Below are 24,518 nucleotides of genomic sequence, written 5' to 3' on the forward strand. Positions count from 1 at the left end.
AACTTAAAATTTCCTCAATTTTAGGAAACATTTGGTTCAGGGTAAAGTGAATTCACCAATGTGTGTGTGTGTGTGTGTCTGTGTGTGTTTGAAACCATATCCTTTAGTTTCCAATCTCAGCTTACCCAAAACTCCTTGTGCCTCCAAGTTTCTTATAGCTGCTTTGCAGTGGTTTGCTTGCCAATTCCCCTCCCATGCACTTTCTCCTTCATTAAATCTCTTCCACAGAAGGGGTTGCCACCAAGTCTAGACTTCAGTAACAGGCAGGAGGAGGGCCAATTAGTGAAGATTTTGATTCATATTACATGAGAGTGGGGGAGGAGAAGGAGGCGGAAAATCTGTTCTCCTCAGTCTTTCAGATACTCAAGTTCTAACACAACAGTATGATGAAGTTGTATAAAATTACTGGAGCATTTACACAGCTAGTCCCCAAGATGGCATAAATGCCACAGCACTAGAGCATGTCAGTGTAGACACTCAGATCAGCTGAAGGATAGGAAAAAGGAAAAGATCAATAACGTTGTTTCTCACTCAGGGATCAAGAGTGAGTGTTTGATTTTCTTTTGGTTGCATTTTGCTCAGGTGCAGTGTGTATGTTGTACTAACAAGGCAACCGACTCCTTTTTCCACAGGTCCCTATCATGGGGAAAGGGGAAAGATAAAATAGAGGGCACAGATTATTTACAGCAGCTGAGAAAGTAATTACAAGGTGCAACGGCTTGAAACTGAAATTTAGGTTAGCCATTAGAGCTGGGAGAAGCATCTTAACAGTAAGGGCAATTGGACATCAGAAAGATTTGCCTGAGAGCTGGTTAAACAGCGTCTCCAGAAGTGCTGGAAGACTAGGGCAGGTGTAATGTGAAGAGAAACTCCTACCAAATTCAGGGTTGGGCTGGAGGCCCAGACTGATAGGCATATTCCGTTGCTGCCCAGCTCTCTTTGTGATTATTTGATTGCTAATAGCTTAAAATGCTTTTTTTCATGTATACAAAATACACCTAATTTATCAGGCTTAAGAAAACAAACATTGTTTTTTGAATTTTGTTTTATTTTTTAAACAGCAGGTTCTCGTTAGTTATCTGTTTTATACACATCAGTGTATACATGTCAATCCCAATCTCCCAATTCATCCCACCACCGCCCCCCCATCCCCAGCCCTGCTTTCCCCCCTTGGTGTCCATACGTTGAAAACAAACACATTTGAGCAGCGAGAATGAGGCATTTGGATTAGTCTGAGCACCCTCCTAACAGACTTTCTGGAATATGAACCAAGGACTGAGGCAATGTTGTTATTTTTTTGCTTCTGCAAGACTTCCGTTTTGTAGTATGGGACTATGCTGTTAAAGTAACATTTGGGCTTCATCAATATGACTTTCTCAAGGCTGAGCATAGATAAAATTTGGTTTTGGCCCCTTTGATCTTTTTGCAATCTTTCCCTTTGACATCGCCCCATGTCCCTATCCAGGTGTGCTGGGTTAACTCCCCCACCACACCCCCTCTTTCCTGTGCTCCAGGAAGCTCCCAGGTAAACTCTTTAGCCTTGAGGTATGAGGGAATGACTCAAGGAACATTACGCTTTAAGACAACACCTGACGAAATTGCTTAACCAAGTAGTAACTCACCCACGATGAAACCTTTAGACATTACTAGGCAGGTACTTATAGGTGGGAGAGAGAGGGTGTACTAGTTTCCGAGGGCTGCCAGAACAAATGACCTGAAATTTGCTGGCTTAAAACAACTGAGTTGATTAGCTCACAGTTCTGGAGGCCAGAAGTACAAAATCAAGGTGTCCGCAGGGCTGCATTCCCTCCAAGGGCTCTGGGAGGGTCCTTCCTGGCCTCTTCCGGCTTCTGTGGGCTCCAGGCCTTCCTCGGCTTGTGGCTGCATCATTCCAATGTCTGCCTCTGTCTTCACATGGTCTTCTGTTCTTCCTGTGTCTCTCCTCTGTGTGTCATTCATAAGGACATGTCATGGGATTTAGGGCCCACCTGGGTTATCCAGGATGACCGCATCTTGAGATCCTTAATTTAATTACATCTGCAAGACCCTTTTTTTCCAAATAAGGTCACATTCACTGGTTCTAGGGGTTAGTACATGGACATAATCTTTTGGGGGGGCACCGTTCAGTCCACTACAGAAGAGAACTTTCTGGGTCTCTTGAATCATCCCAATTTACCAGAGTTCTCTACTCTAAGGGGAACTTGTTCTAGGGAAGCAGGAAATGAAGGCATGTGTTTGGGAAACATTAAATAGGAGTTTAATTCTCACAACCACCTGGAGAGGTAGGTGTTATTGTTCCTGTTTTATAGATAAGGAAGCTGAGGCTCAGAGATTCAGTAACTTGCCTAAGATCACACAGCTGTTACGTGGTGAAGCTGGGATTCACAACCTGGTCTGATTCCAGAGTCCTTCCCTTTGCTATTGCGTGCCATCCATCAGGAAGCTGTCTGACATTAGTTGGCCTCTGGAGACAAAGGGGTATACAAAAGGGAATGTGGTTATTACATGGGGTGAAGCACTGAAAAGGCTGAGTTGTTGGTCTTTGCCTTGGCCTCATATCCATGTTCATGTATAGCTATTGTCAAGTGCTATTGACAGAGCCTTCTTAGAAGGGCAGAGGCAGGTCTTTTGCTTCTTTTGTGTCCTCCCAATGCCTAGTCTAGAATGGGCTTAGTGACTATTGATTGACCTATAGTTGGAAGCAGACTCTCAGACCTGAAATTGTCTGCAGGGTCATCTAGTCAGGCCCAGATCTGAAAAGGTATTTGGTTGAGTCACACAGCTGATTTGGTAGCAGAACAGATAATAACACTTTAGGGAAGGGTTCTTCCCCCCGCCCATGTGATTTCATACACAGGGGAAATGGCCTAGCACTTAGATTGGGCCTAGGGTGTTGAAATTCTCAGCTATGCTTCAGGTCTGCGTATTTGAACATTGTATCTGAAGAATAAAAATTATACATCTCCTAAAACATGGGATCTCCGCTACTTATCTGAGTAGAATAACAACTAGTGAAAGAGTGACTAGGGGGAGACAGGAAAATTGCCTTGGTTTAGTCCCTCTGGCAGAATTCTAAAAGATTCTTTATCCTGGAGCTTCCCTGGTGGCACAGTGGTTAAGAATCCACCTGCCGATGCAGGGGACACGGGTTCGAGCCCTGGTCTGCGAAGATCCCACAGGCCCCGGAGCAACTAAGCCCGTGCACCACAACTACTGAGCCTGCGCTCTAGAGTCCGCGAGCCACAACTCCTGAGCCCGCGTGCCACAACTACTGAAGCCTGCACGCCTAGAGCCTGTGCTTCGCAACATGAGAAGCCACCGCCATGAGAAGCCCGTGCACCACAACGAAGAGTAGCCCCCTCTCGCCGCAACTAGAGAAAGCCCGCGTGCGGCAACAAAGACCCAATGCAGCCAAAAATAAATAAATAAAAAGATTCTTTATCCCAACTGGCATATCCTCCAACCCAATTTTGTTTTTATTAGGGTTTTTACCCTGTCTAAATAATGTGGGGGGGGGGTGCTGGAGGGAAGAGAAGAAGGGTGAAGAGGAGGTGAGAGAGACCTCCATTTTGGGCTCTGAGGATTCTTTAGTTTTCCTGGAATACTGTTCTTCTACGAGTTGCTCTATTAGCATCAATTAATCTGACCTGGTTCCTTTAAAACTGAACTCTCTTGAAGTTCTGGCATTGTTTCCAAGTCAAAGGGGAGGACATCAAGCCCAAACGTCAGCGAGCCCCTTGAGATACAAAGATAAGTCAGTCAAGGGTCTTTCCCTGAAGGAACTTAAATCTAGTGAAGATAAGGCATGCAAATGTAACCATGATGCAAGTTAGAGAGTGTGAGAAGTGTCTTTATAAAGGATGCAGAGTGCTATGGGAATTCAAAGGACAGAAAGCTTTTGGAGTGCATCTCTGCCCCCTCGAACACTCTCTCCTGTGAGAATCCAATCCACAGATAAGTCAGAGTCAATTATACCTCAGGAAAGCTGGAAAAAAATGTAAAAAGACAACAAACAAAAAATAGCCAAAGATAACTAGGAATCCTCTGGTGGCGGGGCTCACATACTCCTCCTTATCCGGCCCCAGCTACTTTCCACCAGCTCGCTTTTCCCTCTAGCCTTACCAGGTTCCTTGGCAATGCCTGTATATGCCACCCACTTTCACACGCCTGTGTCTTTGCTCCGTTTTTATTTTTATTTTTATTTTTTTTTTTTTGCGGTACGTGGGCCTCTCACTGTTGTGGCCTCTCCTGTTGCGGAGCACAGGCTCCGGACGCGCAGGCGCAGCGGCCATGGCTCACGGGCCCAGCTGCTCCGCGGCATGTGGGATCTTCCCGGACCGGGGCACGAACCCGTGTCCCCTGCATCGGCAGGCGGACTCTCAACCACTGCGCCACCAGGGAAGCCCTGCTCCGTTTTTAAGAAGGAGAACGATGTGATCAGATATGTACTTTAGCAACGTCTCTCTCCAGCTTGGGTGGAAGAGAGGGTAGAGGCAGGAAGGCCAGTTTAGAGGCTGTAATAGTTTTCCAAGTGAAAAGAGGTGAGGTGATGAGGCCAGGATGGAAAGAAGATGAATGATGAGGGACATTTAAAAAGCATAACCAGTAGGATTTAGTGACAGTTGGCTATAGGGGATGAAGGTGAATGAGGTGTCCAGAGTGACCTAGAAGTTTCTAGTTATTGATAGTTTGGGAGTCCATTTCCTGGACCAATCTGTGAACCCCAGGGCAGGGACTGTGTCCTGTTCGTTACTGTATTCCTTGGGTTGGGCAGAGACCCTAGCACAAAGTAGGCATTCTGTAAATGTTGTATGAATGAATTGTTCACCACTTTGGCAGGCTGAATGTAATCAGTGAATTTGTGTTCCCAGAGCACATGTTTGACTGCTGCTTGGGAATGTGGTCCAGAAAGAACCTCTTTGTGGGAGAGTGTAGTGATCTAGGGATTCAACCTTTACTGGGCATGAAATGATATGCAGTTAATTGACAGTTGGCAGTAGAGATAAAGGTAATTCGTTCTTTAATTCTCAGGCTTGTCTCCAGGGTTGCTTTAAACTCCCAGTACTCCAGTGTGGTAGCAACATTTTGGCCTGCCTTTTACAGAGGCAGAGTCTGTCACGGCCCCAGGCATGATCTTTGCTTTAAAGTCTGAGCTCGTGATACCCAGGTGTGCCCTCTGCAAGGTCATGTTCTTTCAGGCTAAATAACAGAAGGGTAACCTTCATCTGGGTTCCCTAAGACGATTTCTTCCACCAGCAATCCTCACTTTCCCCACTGGTTTCAAATGCAGCCATTTCTTTCATCTGTATTCCTATCTTGATTAGTAAGAAATTAATGAGCATGTAAGATTTGATTTAGATAATGATTAATTAGGGGAAAAGGCACCGTTCTAATAGCAAGTCACTGTTATATGCTAAGGAAATTAGTTAATATTTCTGGATGGCAAATTGACTTGTCCTCTGTTAAAAAGAAAACCTTTTAGAAATGGTTGATACGTTATTTTTTCGTTCATTTGTAGAGCAACCTGCACTTAATCCTTTGGATAATTCTAATAGACATCTATTATTTTCCCTATAAGTCATGAAGCAAACCAGTTTTGGATATCATTCATTCCTTTGTTTAATATTACTTTAATGATAATATTACATTATTATTTTTAGCACAGCATACTTTCGTTAGCAAAAAAGTCTGCCATTCATAAAGCAGACCTTGGCAATAAAATGTGTGAAATCATCATACACACACACACACACACACGTATATATATGGAAAAGATTTCAGTTTTCATTGTTACTGAGCCCTGACGATTTAGTCTCTTCTGTTGCTGTTTGAATATGTTCTATCTGCTTTTAGAAAAGTATAAGGATCAAGGTCTACATTAATACTTCTTCTGTTCTTTAGTGTGTTTTTAAATGTGATTTTTGACAGTTTATAGTCATTAGCTAAAATTGCAGTGTAGTAAAATAACTAACATATAGAACATAATAAAGGTAATTGGAGAATCGGAGGGCTGGAAGTGACCTTGAGGGGTTATTTAGCTCATTTCCCAATTTCAAGCTGTAAGACTAATCTTCCTAAACAGCACCCTTCATCATATTATACCTCTGCTTGAGACTCAACAGTGGTTCTTTATCGTCCATGGAGTCAAGCCCATAGTCTTTTGTCTGCATTCAAGGCCCTTCACGCTCTGGCCCATCTTGCCTGATAAGCTAGCTATACCCCAGATTCTAGTTTCTCTCCAGGCAGGTTAATTTTGCCCCACTATGCCACAGGTGCCAAATGCATTTCACCCATTGGCCTTCTCATCTTTTACCGTGTAGCTCAAGCCCTACCTCCTCCTGGAAGTCTTCTTTGACCCCTAGAGCCTCTGGCGAGCATGTGCTTATCTAGCAAATGTTGTCTATAGTACATATCTGAAAATTCCACTTTATTGAAATATAATTTATAAATAATAAAGTACACTCATTTTGAGTGAAGAATTTACTGAGGTTTGACAACTTTATATACCCGTGTAACTACCACCCCAATTAAAATATAGACTATTTCTGTCACCTCAGAAAATATACTGCATATTTTGTCACCTAACCATATATCAGCTTTTACTGTTCTCTAGCTATTTTTGTGTGTGAAAGTCTGGTCTCTTAGCATGAATTTGTTTTTTGTTTATTTTAATTTTACTTAACATATATTGAATATTTACCTTGTACCAAGTAGGCTAAGAGCTTTACATGCATAATCTCACTCAGTCCTTGCAACAGCTCTGCAAGGTAAGTGGTATTGATAATAGGGACGAAAAGGCGTGTAGAGGTTACATAATCTACCCTTGGTTGCAAGCTAGTAAGTGGTGGGGCTAGGACTAAATTGTAAGCTACTTGACCAGAGGGACCATAAGTGTTTTGCCTACCATGATGCTGGCCTCCAGGCCGTTAATACTTACTGACTTGGAATAAAATCCAATAGAACAGATACAATTAAACAGCCTCATGTATAGTTTTCACTGTCCTCTTCCAATTAGGGACAGAGCTCAGGCCTGGAATGGGGTCTCCAAGTGAGTGTGGTGCACCTGTGACTGCATGGCAGAGAGGAGCCGAAGTCCCAGTCCTGGTGGAGGTGGCTAAGGGAAACCAGAAGCAGTCTAAAATGTCAAGTCCTTGAATGGAGCCCAAAAGAGTCAGAACTAGGCCCAAAGGAGAGAGTCTGTGTTATAGGTCAAGAAGGCAAGGCCACAGGTAGCCAAACCTAAGAGACCCCCTTACACAAGAGTACACATCAGGAGGGAGCTTTCGGTGGACCACCTGTGATTCAGCCTCTGGAAGGGAAAGCAACTGGTAAGGGTGCCCAGCTTGAATACACATGGGAATAATCCTCCAGAGAAAGGCTTCCATAACTCAAATATCCCTTCTCAGTTGTAAGACCCAGAACTGGGCCCACTGTGCAAGCGAGACATTGTCTCAAAATAACTAGAAATAAATTACTTTATAGTTTCTTCAAGCGAAACATCTATTTGTGAATCTTCAAGATGTTTGGAAATTGATTTTTGTGGTATTTTAATATATTCTTCCAAGATCAAAGCATACAGATGTAACATTTTCAGGGTCATCTGTCTCCACTCCTCCTTTTTAGATCAGACAGAAAGTGTTCTTTCTGTGTTCTCAGTCTGCAGCCCTCATTAATGCACCACTACATGCACAGGGCTGCCTGAGATCGCCGGGGCATCCCAAAGGAGATGGGAGTCATTCTCTGCTCTTCAGGAACTAAAAATCTAGGAGAGGAGATTATAGTATGAAGGTACTTTTTAACCCTCCAGAATAAATGGGAACTAGCAACCCTGTAATGACTTCAGTTATTTTATTTTATTTTTTTAGCATCTGGGAATGCAACTTATCAAGCCCTAAAGAGTTGAACCTTTCTGACTCATTCGAATAGTCAATTGCTAAGTCTTCTCCTTATCTCCATCCCAGGCTATGGTGCTTGTCTCTATTCCCATTTCCCAGCTGAGTTCCATTTTTACAAAAAAAAAAAAAAATGTGAGCATCTCTTTGCCGAGTGTGGTCCGTGATTACTTTTCCTTCCCATCTAATAAAGGAGCTATTTTCCCTTAACCTTCTTTTGTTCCTGACATACTTAAAGAATGCTTTGCTACTTACTATGTCTTTTGTAAGTTACATCTTATTTCTTGAATTGGCCTTTCTGCTTTTATTCACACAAGTATGTACCAGTTCTCAGTGTACCTCCTTAGTCATTTGCCCTCGGTTCTACTTTTTATTCATCCCACTTGGGATTTGGTGCCCAGAGTAATTCTTTGTTTTGTTGATAAGGATTCCCCTCTAAATTCTTTCTCTACTTCTTTCTGTTTTGTGTGTTCTTTCTGTCTTGTTTCTTTCATGGGCATGTTCATGCATTAAAATGGTTATATTTCATTTTTGTCATTTCATTTAGGTGTGTCTAGCTCTCCTGGCCCACTTTGTTCCTTATGCTATCATGTACTGAGGCTTATTTTAAGCTGGCCTGTGAGTTATATGAAATTTACTTAAAACAAAATGTTTTTCCCTTGGGCATTTATTTCTCTCCTTCCTGGTTTGGAAATCGTGAATTCTTATCAGAAATCGTGAATTCTTATCAGTTTATAGATGTTTTATTTCCTCAAATCTATAGCTAACTCTTAGCCCCCAGATCAGTTATACTGGTTTATTGATTAACCAGGCTGTGATAAGTTGGTGGGAGGATAGATATTGCTATATATACATTTCTTATATTTGGATATAACACGTACCTTTCTTCATGACATCTGACATGTTTTCCCATAAGTTCTCATTTGAGGTTTTAGTCCTTTAAAGATTTTGGCTAACCGAACTCCTGAGGTCGTAGGAGTTTATACAATGATGAGACTTGACCACCTCAGGGAAGGGGGGTACCCCTATGCATGCTCTAAGTTACTTCATGAATTATCGTATTAAGGCAAACCAAACTGGCGTCATGGTCATTTAAAGAGTCATTCCTGGGCTTCTGTTGGTACATTGAGTGGCAGTTTGTTACCTTCTAAGATGCAAGCAACTCACAGCGCTTCACAAAGAGAAGATCTGAGCCCTATTATTTTATAACTCCCACTAGCTAGAGCTGGTGGGAGTTAGAACAGTACCAACAGCCACCCTGCCAAATAAACCCTACCATTCTTGAAAACTGGAAATCATCACCCATGGAAATTTAGCAACACAAAGAATTTTATCTATAACATTTGATTTTATGAATGTATGCAAATACAGTCATTTTAAACCACACACTATTTAGGCATCAGTATACTAAGAAACTAAACTGGTGTTTGGAAAGTACCTGCTATATAGGATGTTTCATATCTACACATGTGTCCCAACTACCCTTGTTTAAGTCTAGATTAGCCACTTGTCCCCAAGGGGACTCTTTCCCTACTTGGTCCAATAAACTGAGTCAGTTTCTACTTCTAGAATGGCATTACATTTTGTAACCTCACGTAGAAAGAACACAGTGAGCTAGAACTAGCTCTGTTTTTTTTTCTTTTTCTGAAGATAATCATAAAGCCTTTGAACTTAGACCCTAGTTAAAATCGGTTTAAGGCTCGTATATGAGATTGACATTTATAGGAGATAAATCTGAACTCTGCGTCTCCAGACCCCAAATTGTGTTTTGACACATTAAACATCACCTTTCCATCCAGTACTACAAACTGCAGTGCTGCGTTAGGTTTGGTGATACACGTTATCCATGCTCTCCTTTACTACTTTTGTCAGCAGCTCCCTTAAGGAGGAGGAAGCAGAGAGCTTGGAGTCAATACTGTGGACTCCAGCAGTGACGTCTTGTGAGGTTGAACTTGATGAATTTCATTCCTCAATGAAGAAAACTTGGACACATACATTAGGGCCATGATAACTGGAATTCCTAGGGAAATCAGAGATTGTAACAAAAGTAAATTTTCTGGTAACTTAGGGCTAACTAGTTCCCCCCACCTTTTTTTAAAAAAAAACAAACACCTCAGTCATTGAAAAGCTGTCTAAAACGTCTGAATATGCTTTCTAGCCTCACTTCAGTAAGATTTGATGTTTATTATGAAAGCTTACTTTGCCGAGGACTTTATGGAACTTTGGGGGTGTCCACCCTTGGGGGGATATCCCATATACATGTTTTGTCATCCTAGATAACTATGTCGCTTTATCCCACCCAGTTATATGCACTAGGTATTCATCTCTGTTAACCCCTCTAGACAGTGTGCTCCTTGGGATAAGGACCATGTGTCTCTTGTTGAAAGCTGTACCTCTACCATGTAGCACAGTGCTTGGCACACAGAAGATGTGTTAGACTGGGTCCTCTGAGAAGCAGATGCCGATATAGCACTAGATGTGCAAGAAGTTTCTTGGGGAAAACACTTGGGAAGGAAATGAGCCGTTCGACTGTGGTGTAGGTCTGACCCCTTTGGAGAAGAGAGGGAAGGAAGGAAGGTTGAGTAGAGAGAATGTAAACTGCAGTACAGTTTTAAGAAAGTTTTGTCAGGGTCAGTGGGGAGTCCTCAAGCCAAAATGCCTTGTCAGCAAAGTCCTGTGTCTCACAGGACTTGGCATCTTTGCCATGCTGTCATTGGCTGGGAGCAGCCCCTAGGGATTGTGGCCTGGGCACGACATGGCGTTGAATTTAGAGCACAGCCGCTGGGACCGTTCGGCAGTTATACTCCCTGTGGTAGGAGGTCTGAGATGCACATTTTCATGGCCACCACAGAAGAGCTCAACAAATGCTTATTGAAGGGAAAGTTTGAGTAAAACAGGAGTTACAGAAGAAGAAGGAGATTGGACTTAAATATGCATTGAGCCCTAATATTTGCTAGTATTGGTAGAGGATATAAAATCTTGGACTCTCCGTTGCTTCCCTCATTTCTCCTCAAATGTCGCCTTATGAAAGAAGCCATCCCTGATTACCCTACATAAATAGAAGCGTCCCTGCAATCACCACATTCCCTATCTACCTTACTTTTAAACATTAGAAAACAGCAGCTATATTGAGGTATAATTGACATACCATAAGCTATACATATTTTAAGGGTGCAGTTTGATAAATTTGATACATGTTTACAGCCATGAAACAATCATCACAATCAAAATAATGAACATATCTATCACTCCTCCAAATTTCCTCACTCTCACCTGCTGAACTGCTTCATCTCCGCCAACAACCGCTGAACTGCTTTCTGTCACCATAGATTAACTTTCCCTTTCTAGCTGGAACCATACAGTATGTAATTTTTAAAATTTGGTTTCTTTCACCGAGCATAATGTTTTCGGGGTTCATCCATGTGGTGGCATGTATCAATAGTTTATTTCTTTTTATGGCTGAGTAGTATTCCATTGTGTGTGTATACCACAGTTTGTTTTCCCTTCCTTACTTAGTTTTATTTTCTCTGTAGTACTTATCACTGCTTGACCTTACATATGTAGTTTGTTGTCTCCCAGAATATAAGCTCCACGAGGGCAGGGACCTTACAGACTGCTGTATCCACAGTGCTTGTCAGATAGTGGATACCCAATAAAATATTTGTTGAATGACTCTCACCTACTCCCATGGCTTCAATTTTCTTTTATATGCTGATGACTTCCACGGATACAGAAGTGTGTTGACTCACCAGCGAAGAGCTGAAAACAACAAAAAGGGGTTTTTTTTATGGGGAAACCTGGTAGATGATAATCATTAACTGAGGTACGGAATACAGGAGATGGAACTTGTGTGTTCATATGGGATATACTGAGTTCAGTTTGGGGTCTGCTGAATCTGAGATTCCCACAGAGTAGTTGAAAATGTGGGATTTTGGAGCTCAGAAGAACGGTGAAGGCAGGATTAGAGAGTTCAGCAATCACAGGGGTTAGGTAAGATCATTGGGGTTGGGCAGAGATGTAGAATGAGAAAGAGGGTCAACAACATTTATGTGATCGGCAGACGAAGAGGAAGCAAGAAAAGATAGATAAGAATAGCCATAGTGGGACTTCCCTGGTGGTCCAGCGGGTAGGACTCCGCGCTCCCAATGCAGGGGGCCTGGGTTCTATCCCTGGTCAGGGAACTAGATCCCACCTGCATGCCACAACTAAGGGTCTGCATGCCACAACTAAAAGAACCTGTGTGCAGCAGTGAAGACCCAGCGCAGCCAAAATAAATAAATTAAATAAGTAAATATTTTAAAAATATATATATATATATATAAGAATAGCCATAGCAGTGGCGGGGCGGTGTATGGGGTGTGTGTGGATAGGTTTAGTGAACTGGGTAGATTCGCTAAAGCAAGGCGGGGGGAGTGTTTTAAGGAGGGATTGGTTAACTGTGAGGACTGCAAAGGGTCACATTGGTTGAGGACTGAGAAGAGGTTCTGATTCCCTAACTTTGGGATAATCAAGAAGATTATTCATTTGGCAAATCTTTATCGAGATACAGAAATAAAAAAGCATTCTGCATCATAAGGGAGCTCAGGAATTCAGAGGAGCGGGAGGTTGGCATTTGTGCTAGAGCTAGAATTGTTGAGTTGTAAGGGATTTGGGTGGTTGAATGTTAATGTTGGCAACATTGGATTGCCCAGACATACATTTCATTAGGAAATCATAACTGGAAGTTTGAAAGTGGCTTCTTGCTTGTGTTTTCATTCATAAATTATAATCAAGAAAAAGAAATTGTAGGAGTGAAGATTGGTCTTTTAACAGACAAATTAAATACTGGTGTTCAGTGACGTATACTTTGTGCTATAAATTAGTTTATACAGCATTTATGAGTCAAACCTAGGCAATTAATTCTTACAGTTATTCAAAAAGAATCAGTCATAAAGATAATAGGGAGAAAGCAGGGATTAGTTAAGGTAAACGCTGATTTTGGATAATCAAGATTTTACTGTGTTTTACAAGAAATGCATTGTTTTGCCTTGTTTGCCTCGTGTGTGTGTGTGTGTGTGTGTGTGTGTGTGTGTGTGACACTGTGCTTACTGAAACATGAAAAACTTGTTTGTTTCAGGATCAGATTTGCAAGTATGTCTCCCCAAGGGCCCAACATGCTGCTCAAGAAAGATGGAAGAAAAATACCAACTAACAGCACGATTGAACATGGAACAACTGCTTCAGTCTGCAAGTATGGAGCTCAAGTTCTTAATTATTCAGAATGCTGCAGTTTTCCAAGGTGAGTTCTGGGGATCATTTGAGATGTGCTGCTCAATGGCATCATTATTTGGGCACTGGGCTTTCAAATGCTAAGTATAATTTATAAATTACCATTCCAACATTAATACTTGTCATAAAAACCTCCCAGTGAGGGACTGCCCTGGTGGTGCAGTGGTTGCGAATCCGCCTGCCTATGCAGGGGACACGGGTTCGATCCTTGGTCCGGGAAGATTCCATATGCTGTGGAGAAACTAAGCCCGTGCGCCACAGCTACTGACCCCTCAAGCCACAACTAGAGCCTGTGCTCTGCAACAAGAGAAGCCCGCATGCCTAGAGCCTGTGCTCTGCAACAAGAGAAGCCACTGCAGTGAGAAGTCCACGCATGGCACCGAAGAGTAGCCCCAGCTCGCCGCAACTAGAGAAAGCCCGCATGCAGCAATGAAGACCCAACACAGCCAAAAAATAAATAAAAATTAAAATTAAAAAAAAAACAACAAACCTCCCAGTGAGAGATTCTGGTTAAGGAAAAACATGGTTTTTAGAGAAGCTGCATTACAATCTTTGGAAAGGTGGGTATTGTCAAAAATCATTGTCTAAGGACTTTCTGTTTACCTGTATGTAAAGGATGAAATCGCTGAAGAAAGAATAAATGGTACTTTCCCTCCACTAGCCCATAAAACTTGTTTAAAAAACAAAAATGTTTACTTAAATACCAGCTTTCTCCAGGAGTTAGTTGGATATTTGTGGAACATGCACAAGCTCTTTCTGACCACTGGGACTGTTTCCATCTAAGAGGGAAAAACTGGCTTAATGGCCCTACATTTTCTCATTTGTGTGAGTGATTATCCTTTCTCTTTTTCTGAGTCTCAGTCCTTAATATACCTGTGTACGACTGTAAAAGATAGCTGTTGTGGTGTTACCAGAATGGGTAGGAAATTACATTTCTCCTTATTAACTTGTAGGACTGTCATAGCTGGATGGGGAGTATCTCCCTTGATTCAGAGACCCAGCTAGGAGGATGATGGTAGTGGTGAGAGCAAACACTTATATAGCATTATGTGCTAGGTACTCTTTGAAGTGTTTTACATATATTAATTCATTTAATCCTCACAATAAACCCTATGAAGTAAGTAGTATTATTAGTTTCCCCATTTTATGGATGAAAACTCAAGGCACAGAATGGTTAAGTAACTTGCCCAAGGTCACACAACTAATAAATGGGGAAAGTAGGATTTCAACCCAGTTGGCCTGGCTCTCAGAGTGTATGCTTTTAACTACCTCATTATGCCACTTCCTGTGAAAGAAAGTTAATTATGGATATTGAGGCTTTCTTCTATCCTTCCTTAAGCAGATGGAATCAGCTGCCTTTTTCTTGTCCCATAAGGAGAGAATTGGCACCTTTATAAGAATTAACCTGTTTGAATTGTCAGGTGGGTTGATTATAGTTTCTTTTGCATATTATAATGAAATACTTAGAATAAGCTGAGAAAATTATTCAAATTAGCTAATAAAACATACATTCACAACAGTTTCTTGGGTCAAAGCCTCGGGATGTTGGGTTGATTATATGAAGTATAATACAGAAGCTTGAAGTATTTGTTAACCTATTTATGCAGTCAGACTCTTGTGAAGAGTTTGTTGAGACTAACAATTTGGCAAAAGAATGAATAATTTAAGCTCATTTTAAAAATACATGTACCATTCATGTACTTCTTAGATTGATTTTTGGAGCTGATCTTCTAGCTGAAAGTAGGGTGATAAGAAGTGATGTGACATGAGGATCTAGTTGAAGTGGAGGGCTGAATCTTACTCTATGGGCTGTGGAGGGGCTTTTCTAGAATGGAGTATTTGTGATTTGTTTCATTCCCAGAATAACCAAGCCCACAGATGTTATCTTACCATTGCCTGGCTGGATGGGGGTGGTGGAGTGATCACGCTGGTATTCTAGCGTGAAGAGTAGCTGACGTGGCTGTCTATCTGAGGGCCTTGCATGACAGCATTCACATCTCTGTCCAGTTCTGCATTTTGCATGTTGTGTTTTCTAGTTCTGGAACAGCATAAGACTAAGAGAGAAAGGAAGTTTTGACAAGATTTTGATTGGATTAGCTTCCAGATATGGCTGCTATAGAATGGAAGCTGAACGCTTGTCATGTGAACAGAGGGTAGGGAGTAGGGGGGCAGCACCTACTCGTTCTCTGTTTCTCTCATACACACACACACACACACACACACACACACACACACACACACACACATACATATAAATATATTATTTCTCAAATTGTGGGGGCAGGCAGAAGGACAACCCTAGCAAAGGAACACGGAGACAACTAATGTCTGAACTCATTGCCGGTGCCTTCTACCTTGTCACCATATGTACTCATTCTTTATCTTGTCTCATTCTCTCTTCTTATTCTTTTCCTGCTTCGCTCTTAGAAAAAATAAACCCCATAAGAACCAAATAAAACATGGTCCCAGACCTCAAGGCAATTATGCCATGTTTGTAGAGACATTGCCCCAAATCCTTTCTGTAGGATTGTCTCCTTGTCTGGAGAGACAAGACTAAAATCAGGGACTGCTACAAGATGATGTATTACTGATTGCTGAGAAAAAGAGAGTATCCACTTTTTTCTTATAACTACTTAGTAGTCCAATGAATTTAATTGGCGGACACAGTTGCTTTTTCCCTAAAATACACCCCCTCCCCAAGATTCTGGTAGAACAAATTGTTGAGAAAATTGCTCCAGTACTTAACTCCTATGAAATTTGATGTGAGCTGTTTTCACCACGTGAAATTGAAGATAGCTCATCTTGATATTGGCCTAGATCCACAATCTCTGTAGGGTTCCTTCACTAGTTCACATTGGGGGTATTAAGCAGTGAGTGCTTTCTGCAAATATGTGCACAGTTCCACGAGCAATCCTTACTGCCTCGATTTGGAGTTTATGTCTTCGTTTGCAGGAAGCCTTTGCCCTCATAAATGAGCCTGGGAACCTTTGCTACAGTAGTTGGAGTGCTCTATTGCTAATGTTGTCTTGATAATGATTGAAGCATTTAAAAAAGTTGTTCTTTATTTTCCATCTTTGCATTGCCTCGTTTCCTAAACTTAATTTACTTTGATGCGCTTAGTAAAATGGGGCAGCACAATCGTTTTTTGTTTCTGCTTAATTAATTCTTTTTTGAAAAACTTCGCTGAAAGTAGATTTTCTTCTCTCTTTTTCTTCTCCCCTACCTAATAATGATGATGATGATGATGATAATAGTGACAGTTATATTAAGTGCCTACTATATGATGCTTACTTTTACATAATTATCTCATTTAATTTTCCCAGCAGCTCTATGAGGTTCATACTGTAATTATCTCCATTTTACAGATGAGGAAACTCATTGATGCCACAGCTTCTTCCAAGCCATCATGTGACATGGTTTTCCTGTTCTTAGTGTGCTTGAAGTAAAACAAAATTAAGAAATTGTAGGATTTGTGGTCCTTGAGAAGAAAAATGGGATAGAATTCTGAGTTTTTCATCATATCTCCACCACCTCTACACTTTCGAACCTTGAGTTCTGTGTTCCTTGTAGAATTTCATTATAACTTTCAACCTTGTACCATCAGGAACTATTTGGGGTATGTCTGGGTTTTTTCTGTACGTTGGAGGATTCCAGTCTTCCCCAGGGTACCACTGACCTTGAGTGAGAACAGACTCTTCAGAATGCAGCAACACTTCGCTTTTCTGGAAGTTGTCTCTCTCACAACTTGAACTTTCTTTATCAGAGAGGAGAAATGGTGGTTAAGCAGAAAACATCTCCGTTCACCTAAAACGACGTGGAGCTCCTGCTTCATGTACTTGTCTCATCTGAGAGCTCCTGGGTCCTTGTTCAGAGCCTACTACCGTTCTGAATTTATGCACAGTCTTTACGAGCTTGATTCTCTAGTTTTCCAGCCGGTAGTAGATAAGCAGTTAACTAGAAGGGCTTTGAAAGACTGCCAGAGGGAGGTACATATGAGCAGCAAGAAGCTAACGAGTGACAGTAAGAGTGGAGGACATAAAAGTGACTCAAGAACTCACTGAATGTGGCAGTTGGGGGCATTTTATAGAGGAGTATATCCCTACCTGTCTCAGTAGCCCCTATGTTATAATAGATCCAACAACTAATGTTCCTAGTGATGGCTGTGAATTGATAAGGAAAGATCAAGTTATGTTCACTGTTTTTCCATTAATATTTCCATTTTGAATGGCTAAAAATATTTTTGGTGCTTCAAGGCAATGGAAGAAACACTGGACTTGGAGTCAGAAAAATCTAAGTTCTAATTCTAGTTCTCTGTTTATGGCCTTTATGACTTTGGGTGGTTACTGTATTATCTAGACAGCTCATTTTTGTGGACCACTTCACCCCACATGGGGCCAGGTAAATGATGCGTTACCATTACAGACATAATCCCAGACAAAGCTGGACTTCATGATGTAATTCAACAACTTTTGCCCCATGTAGATGACGTTGAAGCAGCTCCAGTGCACAGGTGAGAGAGCACTTAGGCAAAGGACCCTTTGAAAGAGGGGTTTATTTTATGCATTCTTAGATGTGAAGCTGAGCTGTTTGAAATATCAATACTTCCAGGAGCAATCCTTTTTTCAGCTTCCTGAAGCTTCTCTTCCAAATATACCTATCTGGTATATTTTACACACAAGCAAGAGGCTAGATCACGCAGGCGTTGTTGTGTTCCGGCCATATTTTCGTTGCATTTTCTGGTGCACGCTATCATGGCAGAGAGGAGGAAAAGCGCTATCTTCATCCAGCGTTGGAAGGCTTTCTCCTACCTGCTGTCTCTGGAGGAGATGAAGGGGGAGGAAGCAGTGTTGCTGTGCGTCTTCTCTTTCTCTGCTCCCTTATTTTCTGTTTCCATCTGCTCTTGGCAGTTCTTCTACTTTTTTTCTGTCAGATTCCTGTCTCTCCCACTCCCCCTAAATAAAATTACCCTTGGTTAGAGCACCCTTTTCCATCAGCTCAGAGCAATTTCTCCAGTCATTTCTGCTTGAAATAACTGTTTAGGGACACTATTCAAGCAGAGCTCTTTTCCTTCACAGTTAATATGTGACTGAATAATTGCTTGAATGTTGATAAACATGTTTTTGAGATTCAATCATTTGTTAATTTAGTTTTTATAATGTAGTGGGGATTTTTAAGTGAGTACTGAGCAATTTTTCTCCATTTCACGCTTTTTTCCTTTTGACTAGTCTGACAGTTCTCCTGCCCATGCTGAGCCCCACTGAACTCCTCGGCTCAAACTGCCGGCCATTCCGTCACAACCCTTTCTTTTTTGAAAATAACGTATACGGGAGAAAATAATTACATTGATGTCTAATCAGAACTTAATTCATTTGCCAGGGCCAAATATAATGACATTAAACTGAATAGGAGAATTTTAGGAACGCAGACCATGACCATGAGTGAGGTTATATATCCTCAGAAATGTAAATTATTAATCAAACCACTCATCTGTACAGCAAAGCTCTAGTAATCCCATTATAAAAGGGTGAATTTCTCATCAGAGGCCAGAAGATGCTGGCTTTAATTAGTGTACTTTTATGGAGTTGACTCAAAGAGATATTTTGGTTACAAAGTTATAAAAAATGTGATTCTTTAACTATTAGTGCTGTTGGAAAAACAACTGGAAACTGGGTGTTTAAAGTTATTTTGGTTTTAAACTAAGAACTTTCTGGATTTAATTCAGTTTCAAAATTCTGTGGCTTTAGCCAGAGCCAGAGGCTGGGGAGGGTTGTAAACCCTTCCTGTGCCCTCTATTGATTTAGAAGTCAGTCATTAGACCGAAAACTGTTTAATAAAAAGAGCCTACAAAAATGGCGGGTGTGGAGTGTTCTTGGGCCAACAGTGAGGTGAGGAGATTATGTAGATTAACTCCTTACCCCAGCGCGTGCGCCTTGGTTCAGTAGGGCTCTGAACTCCCCCCTATAGCTGCCATTATCATCGCCCACCTTCTCGCTAGGGGACCCAACAAAGCAAATTAAAGGACATTGTCCCTGCCCTCTAGAAGCTTCCAGGAAAAATACCACTTTTGCCCAGTGATTATTCCCCACCCCTCCCCCACTGGGATTTGTTTACTTTCTGAAAACATATGTTCCTTCTCCTCTTTCTGTCTCACTGAATTGCAGTACCTGATATTTGAGTAATGAAGCATATGTTTGAGAGATTTGAATTCTCCTGTCAATCGAGTGGAGGTAGAAACAATTTTCCTCGAAGCTGAAAGTGGTAACATAGAAATTAAAAACACCTTTCCTTCTATTGACTGTGAGATGCTTCCAGGGGCTGCGGCACACCCTCATACTCCTGCTTTGCCCTGTCTCCTCTTTCAGTCAGTCACCGGCTCTTGTTTCTTCCTTCATACTCCTCCCCATCTTTTCCCTACATTCTGTTCCCCTTTGCCCTCCCTGGGCCTCAGTTGTCTCACTGATCACATGCCGTTGCCTTCTAGCTCTGTTTCTCTGATTTTAGTTCCAGGCTCCCATCAGCTTGCATCTAGACTACCTGCAAAGGCCGAATGGGGTTTCATGCCTTTAGTCTGCTCCTTTGCTTTCCAGTCCAGCAGTGGAGTGTAAGTTTAAGAGGGCAGGCTCTGGAGTCACTTGGGCTGGGTTTGAATGAGTCTTGGTGGCATAGGTGGAAGATGTAGAGCTGGTGTGGAGAAGAGAAAGTTGAAGGCTTCGGGTGAGAATCAGAAACCTCCTCACTGAATATGTATTTATGTCAGGGAGAGATGAATGAAAAATGTCCTGTTCTGAAGTGTTTTACTTATATTATCTCATTTAGACCTCACAACAACCCAGTGAAGTTGGTACTATTATTAGCCTCATTTTATTGCTGAGGAAGTGGAGGCTTAGAGAGATGAAGTCAGTTTTCTAAAGTTGCACAGCCAAATAGATAAATGGCAGAGACAGGAATTGAACCCAGGATGTGCAGCTCCAGGGCCTGTGCCCTTAATCACCATGTGTTTTATAGCCACTGTGTATTTTGTTTCATGGTCACAGACAATCTCCCCAGTTCTAGCTTGCTTTCTTGCAGGGGAATTCTATTATATTTAACTAAAAGCATTTGCTGAGCAAGTACCTAGCACGTCTGAAGGCAGGTTATTGTAGGGGATTCAAAGATACCTCACGCCTACCTTCAAGTAGCTCAAATTTCAGAAACTGAGACTTATGCGTGAGTAATTTTGGTACAAGGCATCCTATGGGAAATGCGGCAAGAAAAATTTTAGCAAGTTTCTAAGGGAATAGGGGTGGATCCAGGTTTTTTAAGGCTCAAAGCTTACACAGTTTGAATGCCCTCTTAGAAAAAGGAGACAAAGTGAAAAAACAAAATGCCTGTGGGGTTGGAAGAGATTAATTCCAACTAGAGGGTAGAGGTTCTTGGAGGAGATTGCCTGTATGAATTCTCCAGACGGACGTGGCTTTTGGTCAAAGAGAAGGGCCGGTAAGGGAGTTAGGTAAATCAGTGCACATCTTTTTCTAAATTTAAATTAAAATTTAAACATTATTAATTACCTTCCAGATACCAGTCTTTCTGGACTCCCTAGCTAGCGTTACAGTCATCCCTTCTGAAAGGACAAAACATCTAGGGGAGAAGCAGAGGGGCATAGTGAGACGGGCATGCGCTCTGCCTTCAGGCAGACTGGAGTCTAAGTTCCAGCTCTACCATCTCCTCTCTTTGTTACCAAGAGCAACTCACTTCTCTCTGAGCCATGAATTAAAGAGGGTTAAATCCAGTGAGGACTGTGAAGAACTCAGGCCTGTGCTGCTCTATAGGAACCAAATGCATGGTAGCCATTGTTTTTGTTATTCCCTCTCATACGTTTATAAGCATAATTGTATATGAAGTATAATATCTGCTTTGTGGTACTCAATGTCACATATCTGGTACATATACAATTAAAAATGCTTTTCATGCTTTAATATAATTTAATTAATATTGAAATGCTCTAATATACCCACTCATAATCTTGTCATTCAGAGAAAACTGCTAATAACATTTGTGTGTGTTTTCATTCTTTCTCTGTGTCTATGTGTATATTTAAGACTAAATAGTATATGTTTTCTGCATGGTCCTCTAGTGGTCTGAATGAGTTAACGTAGCCTCTAGATCTAACTAGCAATGGCAGACTCTGATTTCATTGAGTTGATTAGGAGAGGAAGGAGAACAAAAATGATGAAATCAGGATGTTTATCGTGCTTCCCTCCTTTGGTTGAAGTTCTTTAGCATTAGTACTGGACCTGATTAACTGAAATGTAATTATCAGATTAGACCAGGTTCTACAGTATTCCCTCTCCTGGGATCCTGTGTTTTTTCTTTCTAGCACTTATCAAGTTGGTAGTGATATATGATGGTTATTTGATTAACGTGGGTCTCCTTTACTAGAGAATGATCTCTCTGAGGGTAGGGCTTATGCGTATTCTACCTCAACCCTGCATCTCCCAATGAGATAGTAGACACTCAGTAAATGTTTCAGTGAATACACACACACACACACACACACACACACACACACACACATATACACAATTAAAATAAGTAGTATTAATAGAAACAGGTTACTATCTCTTCCACTTCCTCTGCAATAACTACTGATACCACTATGACCAAATGGACAGAAAAGTTATAAGCTGTTGCTTACAGCATTTGTTTCTAGGTTTTGAAATCTACTCAGATATAAGATCTTAAAAGTCTCTAGATAGTGGATCAACGCTTGTGCATTGAGATGGAATGTAATAGAGCAAACTTTGTTTCAGGATATTGTTTTTATTAAATAAGTTTTTACTATACAAATGAGTATACATGTTTATTAGATAAAATGAAAAAAACACAAAGAAATGAAAAAGTAGAAAATAAAATGACCCACATTCTATCCCCCAGAGGATAACTACTGTTAACATTTTAGTATCTAATCTTACATACTTTTGTTCAGTATTGTACATACGCAGGTGTGTGTATATATATTTAGAAAGTGGATTACACTGCCCTTTCATGTAATATATTATAGCCATCTTTCCATGTAACAATTTCTATACTATAATAACAATAGAGTATTTAGGGGCCACCTACTACTTAGTCATGCTGTTGTCTCATATGTTATTAATCCAACCCTTTCTATTGTTAGAAATTTAGGTTACTTTCAGTAGACCATAGTGAGATAAATAATGTCCATGTAAGTATATTTATGCATATCTTTAATTATTTCCTCAGGATAAATTCCTGGAACTGGAATTGCTGGGTCAGAGGCTATGCAGTTTTTAAGGTTTCTCACATTTATTGCCTGTTTGACTTCTGTAACGTTGTATCTCTTTTCACTCCCACTAGCAATGTATGAATGTCCATTTCCCTGACCATTTGCTGTTTGCCCTTTTACAATAACCCCAGTTTAGGTGAAGAAATAGTACTCTTTTTTTTAAATTTATTTTTTTACTTATTTATTTTTGGCTGCATTGGGTCTTCATTGCTGCGCACGGGCTTTCTCTAGTTGTGGCAAGCGGGGGCTACTCTTCATTGCAGTGCGAGGGATTCTCATTGCAGTGGCTTCTCTTGTTGTGGAGCACGGGCTCTAGGCACGCGGGCTTCAGTTGTTGTGGCACGTGGGGTTCAGTAGTTGTGGCTCGCGGGCTCCAGAGTGCAGGCTCCGTAGTTGTGGCGCACGGGCTTCGTTGCTCCGTGGCATGGGGGATCTTCCCAGACCAGGGCTTGAACCCATGTCCCTTGCATTGGCAGGCAGATTCTTAACCACTGAGCTACCAGGGAAGTCCCCTCTTTTTTTATTATGAAAATTTGTTGGTCATTTGTACTTTTTATTTTGCGTTTTTTCTCATTAATATTATTTCATCATTTAAAAAAATTTAGCTGTTCATTGTTCTTATTGAGATGCCCTTTTCTTATTGATTTTTAAGAGCTCTTTATATATTCAGGATGCTAACCCATTTTATATGTTATAGATTGCTTTTACTGATTTGTTAATTCAATTTTTATTTTTTATGGTGGTTTAAAAGAACCTTCAGTCAAATATGTTGATATCTTCCTTTGGCTTCCAATATATTGTTTGACTCTTTCCTAATAGATGTTAGCCTTAGATGAATCAGACATGTGTTTTATTTCCTATTCTGAGAGTATCTGTGTAAAAATCGGTAATAAAGTGTCTGAGTTTGTTTTCTTATGTGTAAGATAACACCTGATCTGCCGACTTGCCAGAGCTTCTGAGGATCAAAAGAGGTAATGTATATAAAAATGCTTTGAAAAGTTTAAAGGATGATTATTGTTGTTCAGTTGTCTTTGACACTGACCACTAGTCTGAATGAGTTCCTGTTTACTGCTATCAGCATTGCCTTTTTTCCTCCTGGATTTGAGAACTTTCTGACCATTTACTAGGACATAATCTTGGTCTAGAGTTGCACTGGAGTCTGTGCTCTGGTAGCTGGAAAGGTGCTGGGAGGGTGGTGAAACGTTACCTGCAACCAGTCTCTTTGCGTGGAGCATGGATTCTGGGCATCCTTCCCACCTTCCCAGCTGGGAAAATGGGCCCTGGAACTATTCTTTGATGTAGTGTGTGTGTTTACTCCCACATGCCCCAGCCCTTGAAGGGTAGCTAAAGAAACTCATTCAGTGAGGCCAAGGCGCCTGTTCCTGTCCAACAGAGTAGTAGGTGGGGGGAAACCCAAAAGCCTTCTGTCCACACTCCTGTTCCTGGGGACTGGAAAAACAGTACTCTTTCTAGCAATTAACATTTGAAACAGATACACTGGCCTATAAGATAAATCAGTGGTTTAGCATTGTTTTGTGGTACACATTCTGGGGGGAAAACCTTTTATTTTTAAATTGTGAGATGACCAGAATTATCCCTCTAAATGCCAGCTTAAAAAAAATCAGTGGCAGGAAAGACAAAGTATCTCATGCGTCAAAGTAATCATTAGTGGAAAAACAAAGTGTGTTCTTTCTGGCAATCTCTGCCAGAAGGTTGAGATGGCTGATAGTGAAAGAAGAGGCTTAATGATGCACGTATTATTTCAAATATAACCTTGAGAGCTTTTGGTTTTGTTTTGATGGGAGGGAAAGATAGTGTATATTCAGATAATTTAAGCCTTCTTGAAGGTCAGAGGCCTCTGGAAAGTTGGTGAGGTTAGACATTTGAACTCATCTGGGTCACTTACATGAAGGAGAAGCAAGGTTAACTAAGTTTACTGAGAGTCTACTATGTGCTAGGTTTGATTAATCTTCCTAATGGTAGTGATACCGCTAGGTATTATTATCATTATCCCCATTTCACAGATATGGAAGCTGGAGCTAGGAGCCATTAAGCAATTTGCCCAAGGCCAC

General features: G+C 41.2%; 1 protein-coding gene across 2 annotated transcripts in view; it reads left to right on the plus strand.

The window, feature by feature from the left end:
- Positions 1-24,518, plus strand: part of GPC3 (glypican 3) — a 449,578-nt gene that overhangs the window by 17,636 nt on the left and 407,424 nt on the right. For both annotated transcript variants that reach the window (XM_067722649.1, XM_067722650.1), the window contains exon 2: positions 13,009-13,170. In XM_067722649.1, the coding sequence (XP_067578750.1) occupies positions 13,009-13,170 (162 nt within the window). The remainder of the gene's footprint in view (positions 1-13,008; positions 13,171-24,518) is intronic.

The sequence above is a fragment of the Pseudorca crassidens genome, chromosome X (genome assembly GCF_039906515.1).
Source record: "Pseudorca crassidens isolate mPseCra1 chromosome X, mPseCra1.hap1, whole genome shotgun sequence".
NCBI lineage: Eukaryota > Metazoa > Chordata > Mammalia > Artiodactyla > Delphinidae > Pseudorca > Pseudorca crassidens.